Source organism: Prionailurus viverrinus, chromosome B3 (genome assembly GCF_022837055.1).
Source record: "Prionailurus viverrinus isolate Anna chromosome B3, UM_Priviv_1.0, whole genome shotgun sequence".
Lineage (NCBI taxonomy): Eukaryota > Metazoa > Chordata > Mammalia > Carnivora > Felidae > Prionailurus > Prionailurus viverrinus.
Window position 1 is genome coordinate 125,088,639 of NC_062566.1, and position 26,883 is coordinate 125,115,521.

Sequence of the window (26,883 nt, forward strand, 5' to 3'; positions counted from 1 at the left end):
AAAGGTGTGATTCTTTACCTGAAAGTTATAGACAGCATCAATCTGACAATGGGGTCATGATTGGTAGAATATAATATACATGTTACTATAAAGAAATAAGAATATTAACGTTACTGTGGTTATCCCACAGCCTCCCTGAAAAAGCAATCTTTTTTTTTTTAGTCCAAATTTAAGTGTGAATATCTTAATGTCCCACAACATATGAGTCATTTTCACCGCTGAACTCAGTTAATCTTGAGAGGCTGGCAGATTCACTTGTAAAAACTGGTAACACAATTGGGAAGAAAAACTGCTCTTTTGAGTAAATGCTTTATAAGGGCAATTAAAACAGAAAGATGTGTTTATGGGCTTTCACCCTTCAAAATGGCTATAGATCAAGTTTATTAAAAATGTAATTTGGAAGAGAAGCTGGCAATACAGTAATAAAAATAAAAATGAAACTAATTTATCTTAGAAGTCAGTGGTGGTTTGAGCCCTAACCAACCCAAGGATTTTGTTAGTCAAACACAAGTTGGGATTGAAAACTGCTTTATAATCCCAAAGCATTTTTGGATAAGAACCTAGCTGTTGTATATATGGTCACATGATGGATTCATTCTCACAGTTTACAACAGAAAATGTAGGTATAACTTATGTGTGTCTAAAACTTAATGAGAACAATGTTTAGGGGCTCTTTTTTTTTAATCTATGCATAGAATCTGGTAAGAAAAACAAATCTACTGTTCACATGTATATGCATCCAAGGGGTTGAAAGAGGCAATCTTTGTCACATATATTTAAATCAACATTTTTACCTCTTTTTGCAGTTACTCTTTTCTTAAGCAGGTGTTTTTGAAAGACAAAAGCAAATACCTTTTAAGTTTAACAGGACGTTCAAGATATCACATACTGTGAGAAATCAAATAATACTTTTTCTCCTAAAAACACACTTTTTTAAGATTAATTCTATTTATTGTATTTATTTTTTTACATTTATTTATTTTTGAAAGACAGAGAGAGACAGCGTGAGCAGGTGGGGGGGCAGAGAGAGAGGGAGACACAGAATCCAAAGCAGGTTTCAGGCTCTGAGCTGTCAGCACAGAGCCCGAGGCAGGGCTCGAACTCACGAACCATGAGATCATGACCTGGGTCAAAGTCAGACACTCAACCGACGGAGACACCCAGGTGCCACAAGCCTGTCCAACTTTGGACAAATTCCCTCCCCAGTAGAGAACTAGGTAGCCTGCAGACAAGCCTCAATGTTGCCGTGTTCAAATAAAGATGGTTCTGAAGTGTTTGTGGGTACAGACAGGAAATAGCTGGGCCCCAAATGGGATTAGCTGAACAGACCATCTGCAGGGGAAGGATGATTCTAGCAGGATGGCAGCAAGGTCCACTGTGTCTTCCTGGCCTTGGCTTTAGCTTCTGTGTCCCCAGGATCGGGCAATGTTCTGAAATGTAAATCCCCCCATTTCCTTTTATGCCTCTTCCCAACGTTCCCAAAGATTACACTTCACCTTCAGATCTAAAAGGTTGATCTTTATCTTCGGTTCATTCAACACAGGAAAATGATAATTAAGAGCACACAGAGCAAATAACGATTTCAGGGTCCTTATTATCATATTAGCCTACCTGCAAGGCGATCTCAGAATAAGAAACGAAAGCTATTTATTTTAGCAGACTTTTAAAAGTCTGTAACACCATTGTATTTAAAATCATTAGAGGAGGGGTTCCTGGCTGGTTCAGTCTGTTGAGTGTCTGACTTTGGCTCAGGTCGTGATCTCACAGTTTCTGAGTTCAAGCCCCACATCAGGCTCTATGCTGACAGGTCAGGACCTGGAGCCTGCTTCGGATTTGATGTCTCCCTCTCTCTGCCCCACCTCCACTCACACTCGGTCAATCTCTCTCTCAGAAATAAATAAATATTAAAAATTTTAAATCATTAAAGATAGTTAATGTCTTCACTAACCAGATCATCTTGATATTAGCCTGAATTATCTAGTAAGAATTATTTTTGAAAACTAAGTGTGTTTGCTTATTCATTACAGTTGTAAAATACCATCCACTTATATCAAGTATTCTTAAGTACAAGTCTTGAGTGACAGTTATTTAGAAAAAATAATATCCAAAATATCTGCCTCTGGCCAATTTAATATTAGTCCATACCACACACAAAATAAAGTGTGAAATACGTTTCTAAGATTATTCCCCAAATAGCACTTCCTAGGCACATAGGATAAGAACCCAAAACATCCATTCTGTGTGGTTTTCCTAGTTCAGAAAGAGGCTATCACCATGAAACAAACAAGAATCGTCCTCTCTGCATAAATATTTGCTATTTTGCCATTAGAATTAGTGGAAGGTCATTTTAAAAGAAACAAATACCCAGGTCTCCAGTCCACTTTATATTTTCAGCGATGAAAATATAAAATAAAATCAGAAGGTTTTTATGTGATCAAATAATTTTCCATTTCTGGTCAAAGGAGAGGAATAGCTGATTTGCTGTGTGAATATATTTCACCAATGTCTATATAGAATGTGACAGTTACCTACTGCACAAACTGTATCCTTCTAGAAATGTAGTAAATTTAAAGCTTTTTATGAGGCTGTGTGAGGCTGTGTGAGAGCTAGAAAAACGGCATGTGGAAAAGGAGTTCATTTAAACTTCAGAGTCTGGCTGACGGTGTAAACCACGTCTTTGCCTGGAAGCATAGATCTACCTAAACGAGGATGGGCTAGTGATGTGTTCATGAGGAAACACAATGGAGCCTCCTGTCTGCTAAATAAATATTTAGCGTGTAATTTACACCAAGTGTAAATTACATCAAGAATAGTAATTGCTATAAGTTTCGTTCTCCATACTAATATAAACATGTCCAAACACATTTTATATTAAAGGGCAGTTACAAATTTTTTATTAAATGGTTAATCCTTCTCTCTCTGGTTTTCTTCTATAGATACAGAGATATAGATGTAAATAGATGCATTATAGACAGAGATATAAATGCATCATAGATAAGTCATGGATGTATAGGTATAGATTGATCTATAATAGATCATAGATATGTAGGTATAGATAGCTAGATGTCTGCAGATAGAATGTAGATACATAGACCACAGTTATTAGAACTGTGATAGAGAGATCATAGATAGATTTAGATAATCTAGGATAGATCATAGATCCATGACAGATCATAGATAAGTGATAGATAAATCTATGATAGGGTGCCTGGGTGGCGCAGTCGGTTAAGCGTTCGACTTTAGCCAGGTCATGATCTCGCGGTCCGCGAGTTCGAGCCCCGCATCAGGCTCTGGGCTGATGGCTCGGAGCCTGGAGCCTGTTTCCGATTCTGTGTCTCCCTCTCTCTCTGCCCCTCCCCCGTTCATGCTCTGTCTCTCTCTGTCCCAAAAATAAATAAAAACGTTGATAAACCTATGATAGATCTATACGTATATGATCCATGTATACCTATATATGTATAGGAGAGAGAGAGAGATCAGGATTGACCATTTTTTTTCTGTGAAGAGCCAAAAAGTTCACATTTTAGGTTTTACTGGCCACATGGCCTCTGTTGTAATTATTCAATCGTTTTGTGTTATAGCACAAAAGTTGTAAACAATGTGTACATAAATGAGCACAACTGTGTTCCCATAAAATCTTACTTACGGACAGTGAAAATAGAATTTCATGGAATTTTTATGTCATGAAATATTCTTTTATTATCAATCATCTAAATTGTAGAAACTATTCTTAGCTAGAGGTCCATACAGAAAGAGTCCTCAGGACATATTAGCCTACAAGGCTGTAAGTTTGTAACTTTCAAAATATATAAAATAACCATTTTTTTTTAATTTCAAAGAATTCTACAGCCCATGTGGCCCATATCATCTTATTGTGATCTGCAACCATCTCTTCAATAAATACTAACTCTAGATAAGAAAATGAAAGTAGTTTAAAGCAGAGGACTTTTTAAAAAGAAAATGTAATTTTATTGCACAAATTGGAACACAGCCAAGATAGAAAAACTCACACCTCTACTTTAAAAGAAAGTGCACAGCAAGAATATGTCTCAGCTAAACGTTTCATTACATGTAAGTTAAGATGTATAATTAGTCAAAATAAAATTCCAGTATTTTCACAGTGTTGCAAACACAGTACAATATTAATTTTCACATCATATTTTATATGCAAACAAATTGGCTTTGTCTAAAAAAAAAGTGTTGCTTTCCTCAGAAAAGCTGTCTTTGATAATAAGAATTCCACTGAAAAATGAAACTTTCCATATGTGACAGATTTTGGGAATATGAATCGAAGAGAAATGAAGGCTTCTCTCTGAAATACATGATTCTACAGATGGAACTTCTTAAATTCATGTTCAAAATCTGAACGCCCCAATCCATCCGTTTATGCAGAGAACAAATGGATAAATAAACAAATGGTTTTGTGTGTCTGTTTGTTTGCTTTTAAGATTTCATTGGGCATCCAGGTCCTTGATATAGTGGACATAGGAAGTTAATTTTTCCCTTCAATTCAGTAAAACTTCCCAATCAGAAAGATGGATTTGTCAAGTGACTGCTTCATGGAAGTACAATGAATTTGGTTTCTATCCAATCTTGACGTTCAGAATGGTGCTGATGTTTGCTTGATTGTTCCCATGCGTGTTTGTTGTCGGTGGAGACTTAAAAGAGTCGAGAACTGATACCCGCGCCCTCACCTGAGTCATTTCTCTTTGCCACTCGGAGATAGAAATGGGCCAATTGAATGCACAGCTCCCTTGGGAACCTAGTCTCCAGACTACAATCATAGACACATATCAAACATTTCCTTTCGTGACACCAGAGGAATTTCAGAACAACAACAACAACAATACAAAACCAAAGAAACCTCTGAGCGGACTGGACTTCATCTTTTCCTTTACTCTCCTGTTACAAAAGCAATCAAGTAAAAACAACCATCTCTCATTGGATGAGGAAGCGAACATCATTTTGTAACAAATCTATACAAGAACAGGAAGGGAGAGCTGCTCAAAAAACCAGTGTGAAACCGTATGTGTAGATTGTGGTTTATTTTATTTTATCATTTATTTATTTATTTATTTATTTATTCATTTATTTTGAGAGAAAGATAGAAAGAGCACATGCACACGAATGGGGAAGGGGAAGAGAGAGAGAGAGAGAGAGAGAACCCCAAGCAGGCTCTGCACTGTCAGTGAGAAGCCTGACTCCAGGCTCGAACCCACAAGCTGCCACAACGACCTAAATCAAGAGTCAGATGCTCAACTGACTGAGCCACCATAGCCTGTGTTTTAAAAATAAATGGATTGTGTGATTAGGACAAGCACTTTCCCTCACCGTAAAAAGGGTAATCCCTTTTTTGAATTTATTGGCTGGGTATTTATCTTTAAAAGATAAGAAAATACAGTTCACAGAGGAAGAGACTTGCTCTCTCATGAGCATCTTTGAATATCTAAATTTGCCATGATAAGCTCTGGGATCAATTATTTCCTTCGAAACAATGTTCTGATATGAGTCACAAAAGTGCATATATAACAATATAAATATGAAAGAGATGAAAAGCAAGACCAAGAGAAACGAAAATTGTGCAACGTATTGATAAGCATCTAACATCAATTTGGTCTGCGAGTGGTTAGATTAAAATTTTCCGGTAAAATCAGCAACTTCATGGGGAAGTTCCTGCTTGCACTAATGAGCCAGGACTCCTCTCTTCATACTGATTTTCACAGAATTACTTGGCAAATGCATTGTCTTGTTTGCTCTGTGACATTCATAGCAGTCTTAAATACCACCTCCTAACTGACTACAAGTTGATGTAGAAAATGATCTTAGAAAAAGGCTCTGGCCAAGAAATTTCATCAGAACATCACTGAAATTTAAAGAGCCCATTATGATATAAGTGATGATATAGCATACCTATAAACATCTTTACCAATATCACAGAGTCCAAATATATACTTGCTGGTCAATCTCCAGGTAAATTCAGATAAAGAAATCCCAGCGTGGCCTAGGAAGTGTACGTACTCTTTCTAGAATAAAAGCTGCATCATGTGATTTTGTAAGCAAAATCGGAATAGTAAATAACAACAAAAATATTAATAATTTACTCCACAAATATGTATTATTCAATACCTATTATATTTTCATCAACATGAATCATAAGACTTACAATAATTACATTACAATTGATGGATTTTTAGGAGGGCTATGTGAATGCTATTTCTCTTTGTTGGGTGTTGGCCATGATTATGGTGTCTTCCACAGTATTTCACCATGGTCTTGTTATTATAACTCTTGAGCCATCCATGAATTGCTTAAGAAGTGATAATGATGACATTGTTATGGATGTTGCTAGAAGCCCTGTTGGGAACGTGCCTTCTTAGAGGGGGTTTCACCCATTATTACAGTAGAAATTGGTATTTACAGACCCATTTCTGATCGAATGAATGTTGTCAGCAGATAGAAGCAAGGTTGACAAAACCAGACCCACATGCCCTTGGGTCTCACATGTCAGAACCCACAAAGCGAACTCCCAACTTCCAGCGTCTTTGTCTCTTGTCCCGCCACAGGTACCCATTCTGTCTATGGCGGTACCAGGAGAGGAAAGTCCCCAGATCAGCTTTCATCCAGTGACTGACAGGAGTAGGTGCTAGGTAGCAATGGCCGCCTCGACCCTCGATTGGGACGACTCTGAGCGTCACATGATGCATTGACTCCTAGGGAATCCTGTCAGGGCTAAATTGCCATCCACCCTGTTGGGAGTTTTCTTTATAACACACGTTTTCTTGGTTTTCCCCGACCTTCTTTTGCTTGTTCTACTTGCTCATGTCAATATGCAGTATTTCCAGGACCACGTTCCAAATAAACAACTTGCGTTTGAATCCTTTGTTTCTGGATCTGTTTTGTAACTTGGTTCTCCCATTTATAAAGTACCCAACTCCCGCCAACCATCTTGCTGTTAGCAAATGCTGTGCTAATATAAAAAAGAAAAAAACAGAGTCTTTGCCATTATTAATCTTGTTTAAACTTTATGACAGCCATTGATTAAAGATTGTGTGATGAAATGCAGTAACATGCAGGATCATTGTTTAAATTAGAGTCTGTACTCCCTAGCCCTAAATATTTTTCCACCTTGCTTCTATACTCTGAAACCATTTAATAGACCTCAAATGAGAATTTTGATTCCTTCTACCGCTCAGAAGGGATGGTGTTAAAGGACATACTATCTATTAAAATATATAGCCTATATTAAATCCTTAAGTTATTCTGGCACTGGGATCACCAAATAATTATCATTGCTCCAGCACTATTCTGAGAATTTCCATTAATTCTTTAATTTTCCAAGACTTTAGGGAGCCCTTGATTTCTGCTATTCCACATGTAACCCTAGCCATGGGTCTGCTGATTCTGGCACTATTATAAGATGAGCTCAGAGAGTCAGAAAGTCCTAAAACATGTGGATAGGCTAAGTACTTGAGTGAATGAGAAAAATGTGAAATGTAAAAATATATGTATGCTAACATATTCTACAGCATGCACCCTCCTGGCATTCACCTCATTCCCGTGGAGATAATAATGCACCTGCCAAGTGCAAGACATCAGCTTCATGGAAGCACTCACTTTCAACTACAATCAGCCTGAGAATCAAACCTGAACTAGCAGTACCACCAACCACTGGCAAAAAAACAAAACAAAACAAAACAAAAAACCAGCAACAACAATAACAAAGCCAAGACAACAACATCAAACACCAACAACACAAAGAGATTCCCAAGTTAGATAAGATTTTCTAAAATATCAGACAGGTAGTCTTTTCCAAATCTGGAGTGATGCACGCATTCGGTTACATCGAAGACGTTTTCATTACCATTTTTACTTTGCTTTAACTTATTTTATCTTTGTTTACAAACAGAATCAGAAAACTGGGTAAAACGTTCTGAAGGACACTTTCCTCACACACCATGAGTCATAATATTCATGAACAATAAATAAAAAGAAATTATTGACACAGAAAAATACTGCTGTTATCACAAGCCATTGCATTTCACACCACTTTCCTATCTGAGCCCTTTTAAAATAGTTTTTATTTATCTTGTATTGATTTTTATTAATTCCAAGCCTTCTTGGTTTTTTTATTTTCTAAGGACAGGGATCCATCCTTAAGTAAGAAACTAAAAGAGCAGATATACAGCCCTGAAATTTTTCACTGGCATTTAAACACCATGTTCTATACATTCATTTATTCACTAAACATTAATAAAGTGAGCACTAACTTTTGACTAGCCATGTTTATATTTTCTGGGTATACCCTACCACCTGGATTATGACATGGAAAATTCTTTTAATAGAATAAATATGTTAAGTTCAAAGTACAAGTGGAAGGTAAAGTGTGGCCAGAAGGAAAGAGGGATCAATTTTCCTGAATAATAATGGGCTTCATGGAAGAGGTCATAGTTGTGCTCAGACTGGAGGCAAATGGAGATATTCATTAGATGCGGAAGAGTCAGGAGGGCATCCCAGTCAGAGGAAAAAGTATGAGCAAAGAGGTGAAACAAACAAGCGTATTCAGGAACAGATATTCATTAAGAATCAAATGAACATCAAATGGAAATGTTTGGATTGGAAAAAACCAGGGGGTAGAATCCTATGTGTCTGGGATTTTATCTTGTAGTTAATGGGGAGCCAGTGAAGATATTGGGGATGGGGTAGGAACAGTGGAATCACAACATAGCATCTACTTTCGGGAAGGGTTTCTTCAAAACCAAGGGGGAAACTATATATATATATATATATATATATATATATATACACACACACACACGTATGTATGTATACATATATATATGCTCATGTATATATGTATATGTATATGTATGATGTATATACATATATATGTGTGTCTGTACATATATATGTATATACAACATATATATACATATATGTGTGTTTATGTACATATATGTATATATAAATATATATACATTATAACGTGTATATAAATATATATACATTATAAAATGTATATAAATATATATACATTTTATATATGTATATAAAAATATATATACATTATATATGTATATATATAATGTATATACATATATTTTTTAATGTGTGTTTGAGGGGCACCTATGTGGTTTAGTCAGTTAAGCGTCCAAGTCTTAATTTTGGCTCAGATCACGATCTCAAGTTTGGTGAGTTCGAGCCCTTTATCGGGCATTGGGTTCTGCACTGACAGTGCAGAGCCTACTTGGGATTCTCTCCCTTTCTTTGCCCTTCCCCACTTGTGATCTCTCTTTCAAAATAAATAAATAATTTAAAAAATTAATGTTTATTTTTGAGAGAGAGAGAGAGAGAGCACGAGCAGGGAAGGGACAGAGAAGGAGGGAGAGAGACACAGAATCTAAAGCAGGTTCCAGGCTTCAAAATAAATAAATAAACTTAAAAAAAATGTGCGTTTGATATGGAATATGTTGCAGGCATGAGGGGTGGAGAATGGAAATCACACCTGTCACATACCTTCCAGCCTCCGTAAACATGCAAAGTGTAATCACACGTATTTCTATTAGTACTTAGACATGTGAAGCAAAAGCTGGTGGTGAGTGACAGCGACAACAGGGAACAGAAAATCCACAGAAGAGTGAAAAAATAAATCCTGCCTTGTCATATGTGCTCTGGCCTGGCCAACATTGGTCTCAGTAGCCCCCTGTCCAGCTCATTTGCCACCACTTACTTCTCTACAATGTCCCACCTCCAACCCCCACTCAGAAATACAGTAAAAAAAAAGTCTTTTGATCTGTACAAAAATATCCATCCATGAGAAAGGTGAGGACTTTTTAAAAGAATGTTTTCATTTCATTTCATTTCATTTCATTTCATTTCATCTCATTTCATTTCATTTCATTTCATCTCATTTCATTTCATCTCATTTCATTTCAGACACAGAGAGAGCAGGAGTGGGGGGAGGAGTGGAGTGAGAGAGAGAGAGAGAGAGAGAGAGAGAGAATCTAAAGCAGGCTCCATGCTGAGCTCAGAGCTCTGTCCCATAACCCTGGGATTGTGACCTGACCAGAAATCAAGAGTTGGACGCTCAACAGACTGAGCCACCCAGGTGCCCCAATGAGGACTCTCGGAGAGCTGAAATCCAATCAGAGACATAAAGATGACAGCGTTGTTTTCACAAGATGCTGTCAGCATTAGGGGCCGGGTGCGCGCACGTTTACCAGATGTTTACACTTCAAAACTTGGCCTTTGCAACCACTTGTAAAACCAATGCCTCCACTGTGATTGGACCTGGGGGATGAAATACCTTTAAATTCCCAAGCTCTGCATCCGTCACTAATAATTTTGAACCACGTAAATGGCATTAGAATGTGTATTATGCTTTCAACCTGGTTTTACATCTAATGTGCTTCTTATATAAGCTGCCACGCAGTCCAATGAGGAGCAATTATAGCGAATCAGATTCAGTACCAAATATTTTCCCTTTTTTGATGGCAGGAGGAAATGTCTTCCCCACTCTGAACATCAAATACGTCCATGAGGGCTTGACTGAAATAATGTCGTCAAAAAGGGTAGGCATCTCGTCAGGAAAAGCACACGATGAATTTTAGCCCATGGCCTTGTTTGGGGATAAAACTATGAGGGAAATAAAAACCATTTGTCAGTGGCTGTAAATGAGAATATGGGAGATATTTACACCCAGCCTCTGTTTCTCCTTATCCTTCGTCATCTCTCTTCCTGCCAGTATAATTGTCAACCTGTCTCTGGAGCTTCATACCTTTCCCAAATGTGTTTCCCCCCTCTGCCTTATCTCTTCAAAGCCATCAGTCACACAGCAGATTTGTAATGAACTTGCTCTCTGCCAAGGCAAGAAAAAAAAAAAGTGACATCATTTTCAAAAAGGGGAGATCAGCACTTTAATCTCAGTGAGATAGAAAGGAGAACAAAGGGAATGTCTGGCAGGGCTAACAGGGAGAAAGAATGGTATGGAGCACACGCTTTCTTTCCCTCTCCATGCTTTGTACACTACGCTTTAGAAATTTGGACTCCATTTGTTTTCCATTCTCATCGTATCCTCCTGGCCCTGCAAGGTCCGGTCTGGACATGATTACCAAGAATAGGGTGTGGCATTCTCCTCCCCGCTTTTGTGAGTTTGGTGGAATGGGGTGAGGGTGAGATGTTTGAAGTCTTGTTATAGAGTTTCAACATTGATGCAGCATTGTACAATGTTGAGGTGAAGTAGCTAGCACATGAATCTGATCTGGCAGGTGTATTCTAGTTGTGGCTAAAATTAATCCAAATGAGAAGAGATGGCCATCAAAGGAAGAAAGGGCAAGCATTTTTTTTTCTTTTAATCACTGCTGATCCCATCAGACTAAATTGTAGACGTGTGGATCGAAGGTAATGTGGGAGTCAGCACTGAAGGCTCAGAGGCTAAGATATTAAAACAGCTGTTTACAATAACTTGTGATGTGCAATCAGAATTATTATATAAAAAAAATTTATAATCCTCTTAAATAACCAAGCTGGAAAGAAACGTAGGTTCTCTCCAATTACCATGATTTTAGTTACCGTGGGGCCATGTGCAGGAGATTATCAAATATGTACCATTTGTCAGAGAAATGTGATGAGTCACCCCTGATAAAAGAGAGCAAATGCTCTCTGTTTAAAGGGAAGCTGGTTTAGGATGAGACATGCGTGTTGGACATGAACCTCCCAAGCCACAAGTTCAGGTGTTCCAAGAATGTAACTGTTTAAAATCTTTTCTATTAGTTTCTGTCTGGAATCTTTGCTTCTCCTGTTATCAGGATCCCAATCTTAAGTCAGTTTCTGGTAAACCCACTTCAGCCCAGATTTTGCTTTTGCTTTTACTTCTCTGTGTTGATCCAAATTTCATGGGTTTTACTCAGTTTCCAGGTCTTTTTCCCAGTCCCACCTACAAAATCCAGTATCTACTAAGGTATGCATCACTCCATCTGGTTTCCAGTCTGAGCCCCTCTTGTCTCTTCCTAGTAAGGCATTCGATTTACCATTGTATCACTGGTTGTCATTTCAGGAACTATTTGGTGTCCCTGGGATCATTACCATGAAGTATATACAGCTCCTTTGGCCATTTCTCAGTTATGTTCATATCCCTCAGCACACTGGGATACCACAAGAAACCTCTAGATGCTTTCTGTCCGTCTTGTGGTAAACAGAAACTTGGGGGCCATTCCAGAACTCTGCCTAGATTGAGCAGGCTGCATTTTCTACTCTGCTGATGCCTTCTCACTCTGGCATGGCAGGAGATGGGGGAAATGATGTCTAACATGCTTCTGCCTCCCACATTCCACCCAACAAAGGAAGGCACTGGTCTGTGGATGGTCTGTTGGCTCTAGGTCCTTACCAGCAATCTGGGATGTGGTCCAGAGAGGGACGATGTAGCTGGATTTAGAGCCGTTCCTCAGATATCCATACAACCATCTCATTTCACTTCTTTCCTCACTCCCTACACACATAGATTTTGTCTCCTTTGTGATCACAAAAAAACAGAGGAGAGAATGTCTACCTCCAATCGAATTACTTAAAACCCCAGTCGATTGCGCTCATGGTTTATAATATTAAAAAACTTGAAACTTGCAATAAAAAACAAAACTTGTTGGGGAACTTGGGTGGCTCAAGTCGGTTAAGCATCCGACTTCGGCTCAGGTCATGATCTAGCAGTTGTTGAGTTCGAGCCCAGCATCCAGCTCTGTGCCGACAGCTCACAGAGTCTGGAGGTTCCTCTGAATTCTGTGTCTTTCTCTCTGTCTGCACCTCCCTTGCTCACGTTCTGTCTCTCTCTCACACAAAAATAAATAAACATAAAAAAATTGTTTCCCCTATTATCTCTACAGTATTTTTTTAAAGTCTATTTTGATTATAAAAAACGAGTTTTGATCTTGTTCATTTTTTTGGTATTTCTGCTAAACATATATACCCTAAATGAAAGTGTATCAGGAAATTTCAGGGAAATATCATATGCTAATATTTCAAATGCTATCAATTCTATGTTTCTTTCCCCCTATAAATATTTGCCTATCAAAAATAATATGTGATTCTTGCTTACTTGTCCGGCTCTCCTCCAAGAAACAGAGAACTGTGTCATTATCTTTAATCCATTTCTCCAAAACAATAAATTCCACACAGAACAAAAAGAGAATATATATACAAAGTACAGTCCCCTCTACAGAGGTCCTCCAAGATTCTGTGGATAAATCTACACGATGAAGTAAAGATATGTAGCCAAGAGAATCCATCCATTGGCTGAATAGACTTTTATGGACCGATGTCAATGTACAAAGGGTTTTGTCTAGACAGAGTCCAAATGAAGCTGTCAGAGCTTCCTAGTGATGTGTACCATGAGACACCAAAGTTAATCTGCATTTATCGATGGACACTTGAGTTATTAAGGTCATGTGGACCAAATAGTCCCAAGGCTTGCATGAAGAAAAACACATGGACACAGTGGAAGTTAAGAGGAGGGGATAGAGAGACAAAAACAAAGACCTAGAACAAGGGAAAACAAATGGTAAGAGTCACAAAAATTATGACAGAAAAGTGGAGGTGACAGACTGCAACTGATATTTTTTTTAAGAGAGAGAGAGAGAGCAGGAGAGGGGCAGAGAGAGAAGAAGAGAAAGAATCGTAAGTAGTGTCCACACCCAGCGTGTGGGGCTTGATCTCATGATCCTGAGATCATGACCTGAGCCAAAATCAAGAGTCAGAGGCTTAACAGACTAAGCCACCCAGGTGCCCCTGACTGATATCTACTAACTACTCTATCTCCCTTTTTCTTTCTACCAGCTCCATTTTCTTGACTTGAGCTCATTTGAATGTGTTGCTTTTCCTTGTATCCAAATGAACCCTGGTGATAACAGGTGTGGGGAGTGAGCCTAGTCAGCTTACAGACCTCTTTTCTTTATTTCAGGTGAGTAGCATACTTTCTCATCATTACATTCTTTAAGCCTCACATAAACACTGACCACATGATGTCATGAGCTTGTTGGAAGGGCGTGGCTAAGGGTGCCTATGCAAATCCCAAGGGGCAGGTAGTACAAATGAAAAAGGAGAAAGATAATATACAGCTGTTATATCCAAAGTGGCAGAAGGTCTGGGAGCCGAGGAAGCAAATGATCTTTCTTCATTTACTGACATGGTCTTAAGGGCAGTGAATCGTTCATTAGTGGTCCCCTAATGTTAGTGAACATATTACCAGAGCACTTACTAAAAATGGAGGTTACAAAGTCCAACTCCCCCCAATTAAAATCCCATCAATATCTGTTGTCAGCCAGGCATCTGAATTCTTAGTCAAGACCCCAGATGATACTTAAACCACCAGGTGATCTGAATGATTTTGGCCCTCCAAAATTCACCTGTTGAAATCCTACCCCCCAAAGATGGCAGCAGTGGGAGGTGGGGCACTTGGGAGGAACTTCAGCTGCACTAAAAAGTGATCAGGCTGACATCTGGATCTTGGACTTTCCAGCCTTCAGAAATGCGAGAAAGAGATTTCTGCCATTTCTAAACTACCCAGTCTCTGGTATTTTGTTATAACAGTCCAAACAGATTAAGACAATACCAATGCAAGGGGTTCTTTAAATACATATTGAAGATAAAAAAAGCTCTAATTTGATCTGTAATGCTTAGAGTGCCATGTTCCCAAGACTCTAACAGTGGTCCCCCACTTCTCAATCCCATCTGCCTCTGAATCCTGCATAACTTTAGACATTCAGAAATTAAACGACAGAGTATAAGAGTAGATGGGATGGAAAAGGTGAGGGTTGGCTCTTGTGTTGGTTGTGGTGGCGTTGGTGGTGATTTTTTAATTAGCTAGGCTTTGTGTTGAATGTCTTGTGTAAAACGTCCTACCTTTAGAGCTGCATGGGACCATTGCAAGAACATAACCAATTGATTAGAGTGTTAACAATACCTGAGATATCAAACTAGCAATGTCCTGGGCCACACTCCTTTCTATCAGGTTCCCCCAAATTGTATTATTTTACTGCCTTACTTCCTACCATCAGTTAGAACTTTGGTACATTTTCTTGCAACTATTAACCTCATGTTTTCAGACATGGAATACATTTCATGAGGTATGTTAGACCCTTTCAGAGGCTACTAGGCACTCTTGAGAATAGGACAATGGAGTAACAAATTTAATGCAAACTTTGGACCTTGATGACTATTTTGCCTCAGGGCTAGCAGGGAAGGTCATAATATGAAACCTGGAAACTCATGAGGATTAAGGTAAACCTTTATAATTCCATCCAGTAAGCTCCCTGAATCTGGTGGCTAGATCCAAGAATAATATGTAGGGTTATATAGGTTACTGATTAGATCACATCTTAGATCCCTATCCTTGGACATACTCAGATCCTAGGTCTTTCCAGCTGATTCCTGATTCTTTCTCCTAAAATAAGACCTCCTGAGAGGAAAGAGTTAAACCTGTTTTCAGAAGGTTCTGCCTGACTCTGAAGAGGTCATCCCTCACCACGGCCTGCCTACTTGATGAAAAGTAGCATATTAGGCTTCTAGATAGAGTTATGAGAGAGAGAGGGAGATCAAATAAAGAAAGAAGTACCTCCCACTCATAGACTTACAAAATATATAGCCTTTTGCAAAATGTACAAAGGAGGATTCATAGACTGATGAGCAGTTTGGTGTTCCCAAAATACAGTGTCTCATGTAAGAACTTGAGAAGATAGAAGACCCAGTTAAGGCAAAGCCATAAAAACAGAAGGCAAAGTGAATTCATTTTGTAATTTGTTTTATTATCGCAGGATTTATAGGAAGCAGTTCTACCTATTGCACAAATCTTTTTTAGTTTTGTTCCCTTCCATTTTTTTTCCCCCTCTGTTTTAAACTTTCAATGATAGGTGGTCTTGGAAAGTGCTGAATTAAGACTTAGCGAAATCAAGTCCTATATATCTGGCTGGTCCTATAAGTACTAACAGTCTCACAAAACAGTGCCGCACTTTTGTCTGAGAGACTTAAGACCGAAAGAGTAAGCAACACATACTTACAAACACTCGCAACACACGTGTCTGAACATGGAGACATGGACAAACACAAACACACACACGTGTTACCTTTCTGTACTTTATTCTGGCTTAGAGAAAGCAGTGTTTGCACCTCAACACTTTCTTCCTTGTACCCTCTCAGGATGCAAAACCAAGGTAGGATTTATTTTGTCAGAAAGGGTGGGAATTATCTGTCTTGCTTCAGTAGCACTCAATAACAGATTCTCCATCATAGTATATTAGGAGACAATAACATTTTAATAGATTTTTTTAGATTTTAAATGTAGTTTTACAGCCATTATGTATTCATTCACTTTTAACTATTTGCCCAGCACCTGCTATGTGCCAGGCATTGTTCTAGGCTCTTGCGTTAGACTGTGGGCAAAGATCTCTGTGCTCAAGAAGATTATATTCTAGAGAATTATCTCACTTGAGACCTCCAATACGTCTGCCATATACTTTCTTTTGAGGGAAACATGACTTGAACCCAGATTGTAATCCAGAAGCTCTGTACTTTTACTGGACTGTGCTGTTTATCTTACAAAATCTAATCAGTAAAAAATAGGGTAATTGTAAGAACCTCTGTAAATATCTACTCCATACTAGGAAACATATAAGTATACTAATCAGTTTAGTAAATGGGTAAATGATTTGGAAGGCCAAATCATTAATCTAAGTAGTAAACTCAAGCACTCCGTGAAGGTATTCAAAAGTGACCCAAGAAATAGTAATTTAGTATCTATAGAAAGTGCAGAATGTGACTTTACATACTCTGCCATGTAGTTGTTTGACTAATTAGTTTGACTCTAAATTAAAACTGGGATATAACACAAGAAAGAATTTCTGGTTCCCATTACAAGCGTACTTTAGTTGGTTTCCACCTAAGTGCAAATCTTTTTTTTAACCAAAGTAATTGGTATTACAGCTCTCATTTCCCTTTAAAACAGTGGTATTTTCCATTAGATTCAGTTTTAAATGTTTTTCAAATATTTGTCACATTAGGTTCGCATCTCAAACTGATCAAGTAAAGTGGAAATCTCCAGCCTATCCCTAATTTACTTTTAGTCAAGAAACATGAAGAGCCCGTTTCCATCTTATAGGTGACACAGCTTGTGAGATTTATTTGAGAATTTTAGACTAATTCTGTACAAAAGCTATTCAAATATGAACTAATTAGTGTACCACATAGGGTAGTCTTAAACCCTTATGTTTTAAGTTTTTATTTCACTTTTATGAGAAGAGAAGCTTATTTGATTGTGTTGAGACCATTCTCAAAATGGGTCAATTTTGCCCCATTTTCCCCTCCCTAATGTCTTCCAACATTTTCTATGCTTTTACCTGCAATGCTGAAATCATTACTTTTCTTATACTTGCCCAACTAGCATTAAGTCTTTAGTTTCTAACAACACAAAGCCCCAGTGCAGGTATGTGTTTAAGAAGAAAAAAGATTATGGGGCGCCTGGGTGGCTCAGTCAGTTAGGCATCCGACTTTGGCTCAGGTCATGATCTCACACTCCGTGAGTTCGAGCCCTGCGTTGGGCTCTGTGCTGACAGTTCAGAGCCTGGAGCCTGCTTCAGATTCTGTGTCTCCCTCTGTCTGACCACCACCCCCGCCCCCCCTCCCCCCCCCCCACCTTCATGCTCTGTCTCTCTCTGTCTCAAAAATAAATAAACATTAAAAAAAAGAAGAGAAAAGATTGTGACTACAGATTGAATGGGGAAGAGTGTGGAGTGAGAAAGAAAGATAAGTTCCAAATAAAACAGAAATGATCCCACATCACTAACAGTCCACAAATTCATTTAGAAATTCCATATTAAACTTCAGATGAATTTTTGCTTTCTAAAAAAAAAAATCCACCACTTTTATTTTCTTGACAAATTTTAAGCTGGATACATGGTTTTCCTCTACCCAAAGTATTCTTGGATAATATAAACCCAAAATAACTTTTCTTTATATTGAAAGGTTCTAACTGGTAGAGAATTTATCAGATCCTAAGATGAGAACTTTAAAATTACTAGAAAAACAGATGTAATTTTTAAATACTCTGATTTCTGGGGCGCCTGGGTGGCTCAGTCGGTTGAGTGTCCAACTTCAGCTTGGGTCATGATCTCGCGGTTTGTGAGTTCAGGCCCTGCTGTTCGAGCTGTGCTGACAGCTCAGAGCCTGGAACCTGCTTCGGATTCTGTGTCTCCTCCTCTCTCTGCCCTTCCCCTGCTCATGCTCTGTCTCTCTCTGTCTCTCAATAACAAATAAACGTTAAAAAATTTAAAAAAATACTCTAACGTTCTGGAACCTTATAGAGCACCACGTAGAATTGGTTTGCACATAGTAAAAGACTTCACCAGCCCGCACAATATTTTCTATCAGGGCATCATGCTCTGGGCAGGACGGGGGATAGTTTATCAGACAGGTCCCTGTCAAGAGAAAAAACAAACAAGACCACTAGTTATCTTAACACAAGGATTTGTTTGTTATACATAATTGTCAACCAGACATTACAGCAATGAAACACAAAAGGAAGACATTATGGATTTATAAAAGCACTTACTCTTCCTTTCCAACCCGGGCCGGCAGAATGGCTCCCGCAAGAAGGGTCGCGAGAAGGGCAGTTCTACCATCAATGAGGTAGTGACCAGAGAACACGCCATCATCGTTCACAAGCGCACCCATGAGTGGGTTTCAAGAAGCGTTGCCCCTCGGGCACTCAAAGAGATCTGGATAGTTGCTATGAAGGAAATGGGAACTCCAGATGTGTGCATTGACACCAGGCTCCACAAATCTGTCTGGGCCAAAGGAGAAAGGAATGTTCCCTACCGTATCCATGTGCAGTTCTCCAAAAAACATAATGAGGATGAAGATTCACCCAACAAGCTCTATATGTTGGTTACCTGTATACCTGTCACACTTTTCAAAAATCTACAGACTGTTACTGTGAGTAAGAACGAATTGCTGATTATCAAATAAAGGTATAAAACTACACACACACACACACACACACACACACACACACACACACAAATTACTGGGAGAAGCAACTGCCATCCCTAGGGCTCAGGGAACAAATGGAAGAGGATGGTATTATTAAAATCTGGAAGCTTAGAAGAGGGTGCGATGGAGTTTGGACACAGAGCTCTGCAGAAGGACCTTGGTTGGCTGATGCTGGCACATCAGAAATTAGGAGGAGGGACCTCCTGAAGTCAGAACCTAGTTTAACTGGTTCTGATAGAGCTGAAAGGCACTAAGAGATTGTTTTTAGGATGTGAAAAAAAAAAAAACAACTGTAAAATAGCTATTGAAACCCACTGTCAATGCCAGTGGAAAGAGGAACTTCAAGGGTGGCCCTGGTAAGAACCACAGATTATGAACGTGCCCCTTTTTCCTCCTCTTACTTTCCAGCTTCTGTCTCGGGCCCCCTGTTGGCAAAGCCTAACAAAGGCCAGCTGGCAATGGAGAAGTGGAATTAGTTGTTCCTGGAATCACAAAACAAAATATAGAGGGATGGATTTGAAGCTGAGAAAGACAGCCGCTTAACTGCTACAGAAAGAAAACGTATCATTAGGGTTTATAAAGCTATATGTGTAGTTCTAGAACAGAGAAAACAATATTAGTAATTGCTAGCCTGTAATAGCATCTACTGTATACTAGGTTCTATGCTACCTGATACCTATGTGCTGTCTTATTTAATTGTCCAGACATCTAATGAGACAGGGATCGTCATGAACCGTGAACACTTATTTAAACTGATTAAAATTGTGGATTTCAAGACAGAAGTTCCCTTAAGCTATCATTTGCATTTGGTCCAGCCCTTTCTCTCTCTCTCTCTCTCTCTCTCTCTCTCTCTCTCTCTATATATATATATATATATATATATATATATGCTCTTGTTATTTGTGTAGATGATATAGATATAGATATAGATATAGATATAGATACAGATATAGATATAGATATAGATATAGATATAGATTGTAGGTGAAAGTTTTTTTGTCAAAGAAAGAGTTGAATTTATTGGTTACTCTAGATATCAGGTCTTTGAATACTATTTTATTTTATTTTATTTTATTTTATTTTATGTTATGTTATTTTATTTTATTTATTTTGAATCCAGTATAGTTAACATACAATATTATGTTAGTTTCAGGTGTACAATATTGTGATTCAACAATTCTGTACATTACTCAGTACTCATCAAGATAAGGGTACTTTTAATCTCCTCCACCTATCTCACTCATCCCCTACTCACCTCCCCTCTGGTAACCATCTGTTTGTTCTCTGTAGTTAAGAGTCTGTTTCTTGGTTTGTCTCTCTTTTCTTCCCCTTTGTTTGTTTTGTTTCTTAAATTCCACCTAGGAGTGAAATGACATGGTATTTTGCTTTCTTTGACTGACTTATTTCTCTTAGCATTATACTCTCTAGCTCCATCCATGTTGTTACAAGTGACAAAATTTCATTCTTTTTTTTATGGCTGTATATATACACACACCATATCGTCTTTATCCACTCAGCTCTCAATGGACATTTGGGCTGCTTCTATTTTTTGGCTATTGTAAACAGCGTTGTAATTAACATAATGGTGCATATATCTCTTCAAATTAGTATTTTTGTATTCTTTGGGTAAAAACCCAGTAGTATAAGCACAGTATCTTAAAAGCAAACTCAGCTAACTAGTGTTACTCTAAGTTACCCATAGCAACCAGGCAAGTTAGAAGTGTTTGAATAATTCTTTCATTGGAACTATAAGCCGCAGCTGTATATAAATATCATAGCCTTTTCTCTTAGTCATAATGTGAGAAAAAAATAGTAATATTTAAGAGGAAATAGTAGCATACTAGAGACATGAATTGGTTGAGCTTAGAAGCACTTTGATTAAAATATATTTATTTTTCAATTCAGACAATGACGATACAGTTGATAAATTCTCTTAGCTGAAAATGAAGGAAGAAAAATAATCAACTCCTAGAGGAGTCATTAAGAGTCAGAACATACAAGTGAGATTTGAAAGTGAAAGTGAGGCAATAAAACTAGTGGTTAGCAAGGTAATAATTACTACTAACATCTAATATAAAGCCATTGTATTATTATAGCATATATGTTATTTAGATATATAATAGTTTATATATGTACTATTAACATATATCATATCTATATCTATACATAATAGCTATAACTAGTGTTTACTATCATCTCTGTGCCAAGCAGTTTGGTTGACAAATAAATACACAAATATATGTAACTCTCCTCAGTGACACTATGAAATAGTCACTGCTTTCATTGTTTTGTAGATAAGGAAGCCAAGAGCTAGAAGATGGTAGAATGGAATTTAAACTCTGCTTTATTGAATTCTAAATATTTCATTTGTTCTACCTCCCCCATGACCAAATGTTCAGAGGTAACATGCCAGATGCCAAGGAGAAGAACCAACTTGGTTTCTCTTCTTAATTCCTTTTCCCTTTCACCCAACCTTGCACAGGTACTCATGGTAGCATATGAAGAAGAGAATGGGGCAAAAACTCACCTGTCTCATGCCAGGTCCCTAACTCTAATTCCATCCTGTCTCCCACATCAGTTACAACTAAGGCATTGTCTATCTTCTTTCAATGATAAGATATCCTAGATCTTCAAGTTCTAGCAATACTGCACAAAAATATACAACTACCAATCAGCACAAAAACTATTGGTTTGATGCACAAGCGATATAAAAATGCTTATGAGTGATACACTAGTTATAATTGACAGGAGAGCCTAACGGTGAAGTCATCCCTTCCATACTTAAATCCTGGCTGAATTCTACTTACTAGTTCCATGGTGTTAGGCCAGTGATTTCACCACTGCAAGCCACACACACATACAGGCACAAGATAATAAGAGTCCTATCTCACAAGGATGTCAGGCTCTAATAGCATAATACATAAAAAGCACTTAGCACAGTGCTTGGAAAATAGTAAGTGCTTAACAAATTTTAGCTTTTGTTAGTGGCGTTCAATGGATTTACACACGGTGTCACATCTTATTTTGTATCCTCTGAAAGTTCTTTATGGGACAAATCTAATATTTATGAGTCGACGCCAAAATCCTTGGAAACAGATGTCTACAAACTGTTCCTGGTACAGAAAATGCAGTGGAAGTTAGTCTTGCACACTCCTTGCCTGGCAGCAAGGTAGAAACTCAAGGCAGTCAGATCATGTGACACCCTCCTAGGCACAACTTGAGTTATACATTCTCATTGACAGAACCCGCAGTCCGTTAGCACCTCTGCATGGAGCCTCTACCACACTGTTTTACAGTGCCTATACCTGACACGATGCTATAAAGTGAACAATTTCATAATGAGTTCCCTAGCATGGTTGGTATAAATTTATTGCATAAATCCAAGATGGAGCCTCCTCACACCTGGGTCCCATCCACTGGAATACGTTCGGTATGCTTGGGTTTATTTTTGGAAGCCTTTCTTATTTGTTTGTGTCGCCTTCTCTTATCATTGTCCTATCTTTACTATTTTAGTCTGGCAGTTAGAAGCTTTTGGTTACAAGTAAGAAAAGGCCAAACTATTGATTTTAGTAAGCAATAAGAACATGTAATTGTCATGCGTGATAGGAAACTGGAGATCGGTTTTTCCAGGGTTGGCTCAAGGCTCAGCGCTGTTGTCCAGGATCCAACCAGCTTCCATTCCTCTTTCTTATTATCCACCGCATGTGTTACTCTCAATCTCAGACACTAGAGGTGTAAGAATGGTATCCAAAACATGCAAGGAAACCAATGTTTTTGAATATTACTGAATCATCTACAGTCAAAATGAAGAAAAAAAGGTCAAATAACAACAGATTCTAAGATTAGTATCACCTCCAGCATCAAAAAGAAAGCCACGTAACGTTCCTAGAACTCTACTTGCTCATCTCCCAAATGAATATAAATGTTCTTAAATCATCATTAAATGCCTCACTTCCCACCTGTCACATTTCAGGAACTTAGTAATAAATAAACACATAATGAATATGTTAAGAAATACGGAGTTAAAGGAAGTGCATTTTAGTTATTCATTCTTATATACTTGAATATAATCGGACAGTCTAGGTTTCCATGGGACGTTTAAAATCATGGTATTTCAAACGGTAAAAGGTAGGATTTGCCTGGCGCAGCCATAGATCTTTGCCTTTCCTGTGTACTGATGTTGCTTGGCTGATCCGGGCACGCCTATATGTGAAAAAGCCTCAGTGTTGATTCGTCTCCAGTTTACCTAAACCTGTCTGAATGGTAGAGCCAGACAGCTGAGTCATTCTCTAACAATTGCCAACTGGCGATGACTTTCCAAAGCCAGACAATCCTCCTTCATGGTCATTTCTCCCTCTCTTTTTTTCCCCTCAAGGATCATAAAGCATATCCATTATTTTCCATCCATTGTGTCATAAAACAGTGATTCCAAATGCTGGGAAGGTGAGTGATTTCTTGGAAAAGGAAACTATAAGGCAGAAGCTGAAACAAAGACCCAATTATGCGTAGAGGTGCTGAAAGGCATCTAGACCAGGAAACACACTACCAATAATCAAAGAAGTTCACAGTTCCTTCTGGGTTTATTGTCATTATTTAAATGTGAGTGAAAGAGAACAACAAAAGAACTCCACAATGAGAGACCAAACTGCACTTGCCCAGATTCATGCTAGGGCTTGCTTGAATTTTCCTTATACCCAATTCCTTCCCCATGGCCCTACTCATCTTTTCTTGGAGATAAATGTAGGCTCAGTCTCCCCAGGGCTCAGCCAGAAAATCCAGCTGCCAGAAATGTGCTGGCTGATGGTCTTTCTGGAGCTACTTCTCTGCTACTTACTTGGGTCTTTCAAATTTGGGAAAGGAAGGAAGAACAGAGTGCCTATGTTGTGAAAAGCCTGGCGACAAGCTCTATTAAAAACCAGCAACTAATAATAACGCTCAAGCACTGAAGTAGTAGTAATTAGATTTCTATGCAGTAACATTTGTCCACTATTAACTATAGTTTCATTTTGCCTATCTTTACTTTATTTTTACAATATTGACCAAAAAAATGTTATTTCAATAGAATTCTTTTTCAGTGTTTATGAAAATGTGACCCACCAGGGACTTTCTATAAATAACAAATAATTAATCTTTAGTCTAACTTACCTGCAGAACTAGTGGTAAGATCCTATTAAGGCCGATAGAATACTTTGCTTATCTACCTAAAAACAGTAGTGTTTGTTTGTTTGTTTTTAAGTAGAATCTCTAGCCATATTAAAGAAAATGAAATGACAGTTTCATGTGAGGTTTACACAAACACATGGAGATGATGGAAGTTATTTTGAATATTGGCAGACTTGAGAAGGGAAATGGAATTCTTTTAAGTGAATTACTATAGGGTGTTAGCCATAATTCAGTATTTACTTGCAGACTTTCAGAAAGAGTAGCTCACTGTTCATTTTATGTGATGAGTTGTTAATATTACATGAAATAACAAATTGGCATCATAACTAAACAGAAACTCTGGAAGGTTATCATAAACAGAATGATGGGAATGTAAGTATGGGAGTTAGGTTTTTACTGACAAATGGATTATTCTGCACAATGTGAAATTAGTCAACACTGCTTTTCGATCAGCGACTCTTCATTCTCAATTATAAATGCCTTCATTACACAAATCTTATTTATTATAATTGTGGGTGAGATTAAATTTTTTACAAGGAGAGCCTATTATATCATTCTGTTATTTTTGAAACCTTAGTTGTTTCACACTTACCCAAATGAAGAACTGATATGTGGCCCTACAACCATTCCAGTGATGGCAAAACCATTCCAACAGCATTCTTAACATGCTTGAAGCTGATGGCTCCCAGACAAATGTCCCACTGTTCCCCATTCCCTTCAGTTTCTGGTGTTAAGTATTAATGGAGCTCCCCACCACCCTGCAGAAGATAAGATAAAATAAGATAATAAAAGAAAATCTACAGAAAATACCATGGAAGCTTCTGGTTGACGCAGTGCTGGCTACAGGAAGGCATATTAATGAGTGGCTCTCTGAAGTGGAGGTGAAATAATTTTTTAAAATGTCAATGAGGGATGCCTGGGTGGCTCAGTCAGTTAAGTGTTCCACTCTTCATTCGGCTCAGATCATGATCTCAGGGTAGTGACATTAAGCCCCACAGGCTCCGTGCTAAAGGAGTTTGCTTAAGATTCTCTCTTTCTCCCTCTACCCCATCCCCCCCCCCTTTCTCTCTCTCTATCTCTTTCTCTCAAATATTTTTTTTTAATGGCAAGGTGATGACCTCTTAAAAAGCTCCTGTGGGGTGAGCAGAGGGTAATTTAGCCAAGGCATCATATAAAGGGTTTCAGGCCTAGACTTCTTAAACTTGTATTATTATCTCCAAATGCTGTTCTACCTTGTTATGAATTGAACTGTATCTCCCCCCAAATTAATATACTGAAGTTCTAACCCTGTAATGTCACTGTATGTAAAGATAAGGACTTTAAGGAGGTAATTAAAGTTAAGTTATTGGGACCCATGGGGTCCCAGTCCCATGGATCTGATGTCCTTATAAGAACATTAACACCAGGAGTATGTCCACACAGGGGAAAGACCATGTGAGGACACAGCAAAAAGGTAGCCATCTGCAAACCAGGAAAAGAAGTCACACCAGAAATCAGCGCTGATAGCATCTTGATTGATCTTGGACTTCCAGCCTCCAGAACCGTGAGAAAATACATTTCTGTTGTTTAAGTCACCTTCTACTGTTCTGTTATGGCAGCCCAGGCAGACTAATACATATCTATAATCACAAAAGATAATCTGACATATTCGAAGATGTTTGTCATTCTTCCAATGCTTGTCCATTTATAAAACCACTTTGCCTGAAGCCAATAATAACAATAGAAGAATCTATTAAACTTTTTCTCTTATTGGACACTGTTCTATGCATGTTAATTTCATGAAGCAATTCATCTTATTACTTGCTTTACAGATAAGAAAAGGAATAAAAGACAGTATAAGTAAGTCAAATGACATACTCTAAATGTTGTAACCAGTAAAGTGAGCTACAGAATAACATGGGATAAGTGCTGTTTATGGGAATAACATGTTTATAAGTCTTGTTATTATCTGGGGGAAAAGCACAAGTGTATCATCACTGTGTATTTGTGTGTTTAAAGGTATTTCTTTAACAAATGTGAAAAATTTTAATTTTCCACAATTTGATAAAGCTTTTCGGTCATAAATTTCATAACGTATTGGGAATCTCAAAAGCAGGAGATAAAAGGATATTACTAGGAAAATCACTCTAGAGATGTACTGAGTTGTATGCATTAAGTACATTTATCTAAACATGGGGGAAATTGCTTGTATTTGAAAACAATCATGATTTTTATATATTGGCTTTAAAATTGAATGCCCAAATTTTCTTTTGAAATGTCTCACAATGGGCTTAGAAGCCAACATCTTTCCAGGAGGTAAGAAAGCTACTCTAAGCTTATTTTTAACTTGTCAGCAAGTAAAAATCTAACTAATGTTGATCTTTCTCTGACAGCACTTGCTTGGAAGGTTCCAAAGCTTTGATTAATATTTAAACACTAGGGCTTTCAAAGCAAATTTACAAGCTGAAATTACTAAAGCTACAATAAATACAGAAACATGTTACTGCTTTATTTTCTACATGAGCTGAAAAGAGCAGCCATTAGGAATAAGCAAGTAAAGTAGGAAGAACTTTGTTTTCAGTTTGTTTTTTCATTGACCATTAGAAATGTACAGTATGGGGGCACCTGGATGGCTCAGTTGGTTGAGTGTCTGACTCTTGATTTTGGCTCAGTTCAGGATCTTGAGATTTGTGGGTTCAAGCCCTGAGTCGCTCC

The 26,883-nt window shown here is 38.0% G+C and overlaps 1 protein-coding gene across 1 annotated transcript; it reads left to right on the forward strand.

Annotated features, from left to right (window-relative positions):
• Positions 1 to 10,433: 10,433 nt before the first annotated feature.
• Positions 10,434 to 19,002, forward strand: LOC125168142 (60S ribosomal protein L31-like). The gene is made up of 2 exons (XM_047863062.1): positions 10,434 to 10,568; positions 18,580 to 19,002. Exons 1-2 carry the CDS (start codon positions 10,434 to 10,436, stop codon positions 19,000 to 19,002), a joined length of 558 nt encoding a protein of 185 aa, XP_047719018.1.
• The last annotated feature ends 7,881 nt before the right edge of the window (positions 19,003 to 26,883 follow it).